This window comes from Haemaphysalis longicornis, unplaced genomic scaffold, assembly GCF_048455015.1.
Source record: "Haemaphysalis longicornis isolate Haplotype H1 unplaced genomic scaffold, Haemaphysalis longicornis Haplotype H1 scaffold_7, whole genome shotgun sequence".
In the NCBI taxonomy this organism is placed as follows: Eukaryota; Metazoa; Arthropoda; class Arachnida; order Ixodida; family Ixodidae; genus Haemaphysalis; species Haemaphysalis longicornis.
This window is the reverse complement of record NW_027526422.1, coordinates 27,378,526-27,386,829: the sequence shown is the minus strand read 5'-3', so window position 1 is coordinate 27,386,829 and position 8,304 is coordinate 27,378,526. Positions and strand designations below refer to the sequence as shown.

The 8,304-nt window shown below is 46.6% G+C and overlaps 1 protein-coding gene across 1 annotated transcript; it reads right to left on the bottom strand.

Annotated features, from left to right (window-relative positions):
* Nucleotides 1-3,737: 3,737 nt before the first annotated feature.
* Nucleotides 3,738-7,428, bottom strand: LOC144147384 (uncharacterized). The gene is made up of 2 exons (XM_077679508.1): nt 6,703-7,428; nt 3,738-4,921 (listed from the first exon to the last, which is right to left on the bottom strand). The coding sequence occupies exons 1-2, from the start codon at nt 7,319-7,321 to the stop codon at nt 4,299-4,301; spliced, it is 1,242 nt and encodes a 413-aa protein (XP_077535634.1). The 5' UTR covers nt 7,322-7,428; the 3' UTR covers nt 3,738-4,298.
* Between the last annotated feature and the right edge of the window lie 876 nt (nt 7,429-8,304).

The following is an 8,304-nucleotide window of genomic DNA, read 5'->3' as shown; positions in this document are numbered from 1 at the left end:
ATGTTTAAACTTGTTATATCTCTACTCTGTATTTTTCTATTTAAAAGTAAGTTTAAGCGTCTCCATTTTTCCCTGGGATGGCTGGAAAGTTGGCTATCGAATAAATTGTTGTAATACGCTGTCCTAGCTGACTTGATTTCTTTATTCAGACTGTTGCTCAGTGACTTGTACTGTAATAGTACGTCTGTATCTTTGGTTTTAATGAATTTTGCGAACATCTTGTGTTTCTTTTTCACAAGTCTCGTAAGGTGACGAGTCATCCAAGGTTTACGTGCGTTTTTACATGTCGTTACGTCTACAATAGGAAAACAGTTATCGTATACCGAAAGAAAAATTTCCATGAACTTGCTATAAGCCTAATCGGCTGTAGTTTCTTTGTAGACGGAATCCCAGTTTTCCAAAGCGATGCGACTTTTGAACAGGTCAAGCCGATCTTGAGAAATTAATTGCCGTCGAGCCCTGGTTTTTGTTTTCGAATGAGTTACTTTTTCTAGACACAAAAAAAAAAAACAGGCAAGTGATCACTAATGTCTACTGCAATGCGGCCCGAGCAAAAAGAATATTCCCTGTTCGTAACTATCAGATCAAGCACAGAAGAGCAGGTAGGTGTAATACGTGTGGGGCTATCAATAACATTTTGAAAACCTGTGGACTGAAGCAATAAGGACAGCTGCTGTTGTGCTGAACAGGTTGCACTCATTTCGATATTGAAATCTCCCACTATAAAAGAAGAAACCTTTTCGGAAGTGAAAAAGAATAACTCACGCTCAAAAGTACCGAAAAAACTGGCTAAGTTCCAGTGAGGGGGCCGGTAAATAACCGAAAACGCTTGCCTGGCCATTTTCACAGTCAGCATTTCAATGTCGTCTTTACAAAAGCAGTGGTTGGATAACACGTCAGCAGAATATTTGGTTTTCACCAGTATGCAACGCCTCCTCCCCGTTTGGTTGTGCGGTTGATATCAAAAGAATCATAGCCCGGTATTTTCAGAACGTCATTATCATGACGATACCATGTTTCCGCCAGAAATATGGCGTCAAAAGTGTTCGTACAGCTTTCTAAAAATTGAGTGAGCTGATCGGCCTTGTTTACGGCGGATTGCATGTTGAAGTGGATTATCAACATTTGCTTACTAGGGTCAAGTACCAGCGATCGATTGAACTGTGTAGGTTGATAATTGATAATTCATCATTTTGAAAAAAAAGAAAAAAACGTGATCTCTTATTTCCTGTTTTTGCGAGCTCTACTATGTGTGGTTGTTCTTGGCTTTCCTGTGCGGTCTGGTGTGGGGATGATGGTGGTTGTGGTGGCGTCGTAGGAAACACCGCTCGGTTGATCAGATCTCGCGAGCTTGGGTGGGTCAGTTCATACAGGTTATCAGGATGAAAATATCCACCGGCTCACCGCACCCTTTCCAGGAAAGAGGCAGTCACGTGGCGACGGTTGCAGACAAACACTTTTACAAGCCCTGTTTCTCTCAACCGATGCTATTCAGACCTTTACTCAAACCTCGGCACTTTGTGCAACACCAGAGCCAACCTACACCACATGATATGGTCCTGCCATGAGCTTCAAAAAATATGACCGCCTATAATAGCAAATCCGATGTAAATACACTTATAAGATTCAAAATTAAGTCTGTAGAAATATGGGAAACTGTTCTATGAGCTCCACACCGGAGGCACAACTTCCAGCAGTCCGGATGGCCTAAGCCGCCTAGGATCCAAGGAATCCTGGCTAGCGGCTGAGGGAGGGAAACCGTCCAAGTCGTCTACCCTTCAGAACCCATCCAGGACATCAAATAAAGTCCTCTCTCTCTCTCTCTCTCTCTCTCTCTCTCTCTCTCTCTCTCTCTCTCTCTCTCTCTCTCTCTCTCTCTCTCTTATTACCTGTGTCGCGTCACTATACTAGTCAGCGTCAAATTCTTTCCTGGATTTTGGGTGCCGCACCAAAAGAAAACAAACATGAAACCCGAGGGTACCGTTTTTATACACGTTTATTTGTGTGGATTGTAAATGCAGTATTCCACCTGGCCCATTTTACATTTTTTAAATGCGGAGCGAAATTAGAAGTTAACGAAGCCCCTAAACTACAAGCTAAAATGCCACTTATTTTTGTCTATACGAGGGACCCAAAATAAACCTTGGTTGGATGCTAGCAGTTATGGCGAGTATCCCAACAAGATTTAACTCAACTAATCACCCAATTTATACATCGTTGCTTTTGTAACTTGACGTTGTTTATGAGATGCCTCAAAGTAAAAATATGTAGCACAGGCCTAGGGATTCGTACACGAGATAGAGTAAAAATTACAGATGACACATTTTATTGATTGTATACTTTCCAAGGAATCTACTGAAGACTCACCGATCGGTGTGGCTCTGTCTTTTTTTTTGCTTCTTATAGCTATAGAACTATGTACATGGCTTCGCTAGCTTGCGTATTACTAGATGCGTAACATCTGTAAACTCAATGAGGAAACCCGTCAGTCTGGCTGCAAAACTTGATGTGTCAAATGTTAGCTGCATTTGAAAATGCTATCGATAAAAAAGTCTTTTACCATAAGGCCTCTTATAATGCAACTGGGAAAGAAAAAAATCACGCCATATCCACGGAATGAATGATGATAAGTGGGGCGAAGCTCGAGAGGGGGAGATCATCGGTAACCGTAACTCTCCCGTGAAAGTTCGCCCATTACATCATTAAGAAAGACGTAAGACTGTGTGCGTACATTGTACAAATCAACTTTTATTTTCGGAGTCAATGCTCCCAGGCCCAGACCTGGTGAAAGACCCCGCGCCATCGAGGACTACCCCGCACCTCCACCACAATTTGTCACGTAGGATGGGACACAACGGTAAAGAAAGAACTTTTATTTAGGGCGAACTTGTGCCCGAACAAGACGAGAGGAAACGAGCAAAGGTCCTTGCGTCTCGTTCTATCTCCGAGAACGACTGCCTGCGTTCGTGGCGTGATCTCTTGCGTGATCTCCCCCTCGCAGTGCACGTGCGCTCGCGCCTCCGTTGGCGAACACAGACAAGCTCGCGCTCCCGGTGCCGAGTTTGCGCTGCCGGTTGCAGCCGGTTCTTGCGCGTGCAACGCGGCCCACTTTGCGACATCTCCGAAAGCATGCGGCGGTCACGTACCACGAGACACAAGGGATGGACAGACCCATGACTTAAGGAGCTTCGCCCCTAAACGATTTCACAGTGATGCATTTGCGTAAGGTAATGAGGCCGATTTTAAGGGGTTTGGTGTATAGCCCTTTATAGCTGTACATGGAGGCTTGAGGGAGTATTTATAAAACACACATGAATGATCACACATTGATATCAGACTTCGTATTCAGTCCCATAGCTTCAAAAAAATGTCTTTCCAGAAGAAAATATGTGTGTATAAGTGACGCCGCGATACATGGCGTGTTAAGTACTTCATAAAAGGCTCTCGAACAATCATACATTGATACCAGACTTCTTATACAGCCCCTAGGTTCATAAAAACAAACGCCATCCTAGCAAAACGTATGTGTCTATAAGAGCAGCCTACTTTAAAAGGGACACGTGGGGCCATATGAGGCATTTACTAAGAATCCCTTAGGGCCTTCCTAGCTTGGTATCAGATTTTTATATGGCATTGGCGGGAAACTCAAACTAACACGGAGACAGAAGAAGAAAACAAAAACGTAGACGAGACGAAGCACTACTATCAACTGAATTTTTATTTTGAAACACCGCTTATATACACTAGCATGTTGGTCACTGTAACACAAGGAAGATTTCAGGGAGCCTTAAAAGGTAGCCTTAAACAATTATACATTGTCACTTGGAACACTAAACCATTTACAACTATTAGCCACGCGACGATAGATAGTGCAGTTTTTTTGTTGACAGTGATACAGAAGGAACGCTGAAACAATTGTAACCTAATCTGTGAATTTCCGCTGCTTCTATAATTGCTCGAATGGTCTGCTCTCTCTGTCGGCCTATAACCATACATTGTTCAAAACGCGGCCTCCAGCCACCCCGGAGGCAATGCGAGCCGGCCACTAGCATCATTTGACAACAGTTGCTTCAAGCTAAGGACATGGAGCACCGCCAAGTTATATTTGAAGCTCCCAAATTTCTGCCTCTTTTTTATTTTTTTTTTGTATAATGACCGGCCGCCTAATATGATACTGTTACCCTTTCTACTCTCAATTTCTTCAGATCAATGTTAACACGAATGGGCAAACCATCTGCTCTCTCCCTCCCTCTCGGACGCGGATGCGTAGACGTGGCACAGGAGCTGGCCCCACAGCCCTAAGCCTCCCTGTCTCGCGCCATTCGGAGGGTGGCCAGTGCCATGACCGTGAAGAGCAGCAGCAGCAGCGGCAGCAGGAGGCGTCTCAGGGGAAAGAGGCGGCCCACGGTGAGCCGCGGAGGGTTCAGGCCCACGGAGCTGATGCACATGTTGGCCAGGAAGAAGGTGGCCGGCTGCAGCTGGTAGCGCTTGCCCAGGATGGCCGTGAAGGACTCGATGTGGGTGAGCACCTCCATTGTGCCGTCGTGGAAGTCGGAGGCGGCCATGGTGAGGCCGAAGAAGACGCAGTACAGCGGGAAGATCTCCAGCAGCAGGGCGAACACGGCGCGGCCCCCGAACGGCTGCGGCGGGAAGGCGCCCAGGTAGGAGCCCCGGATGTTGGCCAGGGTGAAGGCGATGCACATCACGTACCAGAGCAAGACGAGGCCGCTGAACGCCGAGTCGAGGTCGTGCGCCGAGCTGGCCTGGTGGAAGAACAGGTCCCGCACCTGGCGCACTGTTTCGGCGGGGTCGTCGTGGTCGGAGTGCTTGAGCGTGAGGATGTAGTGCTTCAGGTGGTCCATGTTTCCGGCCGCCAGTTCGGCCATGAAGGTGAAGAGGAAGATGCCGAAACAGGTGGGGCCTGCGGCGAATGAGGAGCGGGGACAATATTATAGTAAAGCTAACAGTTTAGGCATTAATAAATGCAGTTCAGTGAGTTACACACTAAATTACAAAAGGTTTTGTTGTGCCAGCCACGAAATATCACGCGAAAGCAGCATTAATTTCCGCTTGTAAATAACGGTCGAGTACAAAACTTTCGGTATGGACTTCTCTGCAGCTGTTTATTTTTATTTATATCTCTTGGTAACATAGCGGCCGTGGCTACAGCAACTATCGGGTACGTGCCAGAGCATAGGCCTGACGTTTCCCTCTGAGGCCTTACAACGTCAACCGGTTCCCACAGCTTTATTAAAAAGTGTAGAATCAGTACTTTTTCAAGTGGGTAGGGATGCCGGCGTTAGACAAAAAGCGTGAGGTTAGGCCTAATGTAGTACGTTTGGGCTTGACGCTAGGTAATTTTCAAGGTGATTCTGAGGACGTGCCAAGCACCGCCATTTTCATGGCTCGTCGAGCAGCGGGCACTGGTTGACGGCTTCAAACCTTACAGCACGTCATTAGGTCAAACGCCGGGTTGTCGCATGGCCGCGGGCGTTGTTTCCGGCCTCTGTTGCGCATCAACCTTTGCGCGAGAGGGTTACAAACAGGAAAACACGGGAGGCATCACCGAGCGAGCGCTTTTCTACATTCCCGAAATCGGCTTTGGTGGTCATTCTCGCAGCCGGATGTTCCATTGCCTCGAGCGGCGTTGGGGTGGAGGCAGCCTGCTTAAGGGCACTGTTTTAGTTCATTCAGTAGCAGTTTTGAAGAACGGTTTACGCTTAATTTTCAAGTACCAGCATACAGTCGCCGAACCAGAAAAAGAGCAGGAAGCGTGCACGTGTATATTTTATAAGGCGATAACCTTGTACGTCCCGCTACGAAAAATGGCGGAGTCGACGGTGGTGTTGGGCCCGAAAAATGGTAGCAAAGATACGCCATCAAATGATGATGAATAAACTTCAAGTTTCAAACTTCAAACCTGGTCATTTTTTCGATGCAACCGGACCAGAACTTACGCCACTCAATTTTTAATGGTTAGAACTTAATTTTTTCTGGTTAGGTTCAGCACAGACAGTTTGTATAAAAAAGTTCCACCTTTGGTGCTATTTCATTGAATAAAGTGTCGCTTCACAGCTTGGTCCTTCAACATTGCTTTCCATTTCTTCACATTTGTCGATAAGCGTACAACTGACCTTTCTGAAAGCGTTTTCTGAGCCGCCCTTTGCAGGTGTTCTCCGGAGTCACCTTGCGCGACGTTCAACGGTTGTTTGTGTATATCAAGTTGATAAAGTATCCACCACTTTACATAATCAGCATTTTTAAACACGTTTACTGCAGGCTTTCCAGGAAAATAGAACAAAAGTAAATATTTTTGCGCATGCATAGAGGACTGTAATTGACTGTAATTGATTACAGTCAGCTTACTGAATGCTAACTTGTTGCCCAGACAGACTTTTCGACAATCTTCGGTTCTCAAGACCGAGCGGCAAGCTGACTACCGGAACTAATATGCCAAGCTGAGACACCACAGCGTTTACAGCGTATTTATTTTATGGATTTGCAATTAGGCACAGTTTTCTCCGTTCACGCGGAAGCGCTTTTAGGTGTGCTTAGTTTTATCTTACCCGCATCCCAGTTACCCCTTTCTTGTCCTTTTTCTGCTGCATACACACAACAATAGGTTTCAATTATTGTATATTTAAACCAAGGTCCCGAAAACGCAACTAACGAAGATGGAGGAGACGTTACGATCCAACTCACCGAGCATAAAGAACCAGCGAAGGAAAGCGTCGAGGCGCAGGAAGCCAAGTTTGACCGCGTCAGGATCGGGCGTGAACGTTCCGTTGGTCATCGACGATCCCGAGAAGTACGCGTAGATCTTCTCGTCCTCTTCGATCCTGTTGACAGCGAAGTCGAGGCCATTGGCCAGAACGAAGGCCCAGATCACGGCGATGGTCAACGTGGACTTGACGCGGGCAACCGTTTTCGCGCGGGTCCTCCAGGGAATAAAGTTTGTGCGGTAGAAGGCCGCCACCTGCCTGACCTTCGAGGCCCTGGTGATGATGGTCACCGCGGTGACGGCTCCCGTGATGGCGGCCATGAGCCACTTGGAGTACATCCAGCCCGACAGGCCGTACAGGAAGCTGACCAGGTGCTCCAGCAGGAACAGGTTGGCCATGATGATGGTCAACGCCGAGAGAGAAACCTTGAGCACGCGCAGTGGAATGGGAACCACGTAGGTGCTCGTGTCGTCGATGTGGATGCCGAACACAGTCAGACAGATAGACGCTATTCGGAAAGGGTCCGAACTGGTGTTGCGGAGCCTGGCCGGAGGGTTCATGCCGTTGGCTGCGGTGCGCTTGAAGAGGTCGGTGGTCATGGTCGCGGTGGCTCGGCTAGGGTACCGCCTGTTACCAGTGTGATAATTCGGGGGCTAAAATAGGCTGGGTTTGAAGTTCGAAAGTAGGAAGGCTGTGGCGGTTGTGTCTACTTATTGCAATGACAGCGACGGGACATCTGGAGCTGGACACTGCAGTTGGCACTGGCGGAACCTGCGTGGATATTCCGACAAAAAATGCGTGATATTGTAAGTTACATATCTTATGTACCACTTTGCTAAATACTGTTTACTCACTTGCACGGAAGTGAAGGGGAATGCAATGTAACGGGGTGACATTGGCCTGCCCATTAATGGAGTTTTGCCGCATGTATGCTTAAAGCTGCGGTCGTAAGTAAGGTGCATATGAGAATGATGACGTGTAATCAGTAGTCCAGATTTGCCCATGAGAAGTCTGAATAATTCCAATTTAACGGGACATCTACAGCGAGTGCCTTCAAGTATAAATTAGATTTTCGAGTGTTTATTTCGGCCAACAAACCACCGAGAACTCCTCGAGGCCTGACATCGTCTTTTAATTATCATCGGCAGCCATTCGACACAACTGCTTTCCGGCGATTTCCGGAACTCTCAGGTTGAGAGAGACCGACAATTATAAAAGAAATATACGAAAAAAGTCGGCAGTGTGTTTCAATGATGTTATGTTATTAGCAGATGGATGTTGTGGCAGGAATACTTTAAGGCTTCCCTTTGTCAAAATTTTCTAGGCCAATCTTAAGCCTACTCGACAACAAAGAATTGAAAGATTAAGCTTTCGCTTTAAATGTGGCAAAAATATTTTATTACAATAAGAGGTGTTTTCTCTAGCTTTCCGGGATAAAAATTTTCAGCCTCGCTCAGGCAGTAAGCTTTTATCGAGAAGTTTTGACGGTGTGCGCACTTTCGGCTTGACCTAGGAAATTTTGACAGACTACACCTACACTTATATATCAATGTTATCACTAAGCAAGTGCGAGATCTATGCT

Bases quoted from the DNA above. Each gene is read 5' to 3' on its own strand.
- LOC144147384 (XM_077679508.1), bottom strand. From the start codon at position 7,321: ATGACCACCGACCTCTTCAAGCGCACCGCAGCCAACGGCATGAACCCT. The intron at 4,922-6,702 runs GTGAGTTGGATC...CATTCGCCGCAG, and splicing joins TCGCTGGTTCTTTATGCTCG to GCCCCACCTGTTTCGGCATC.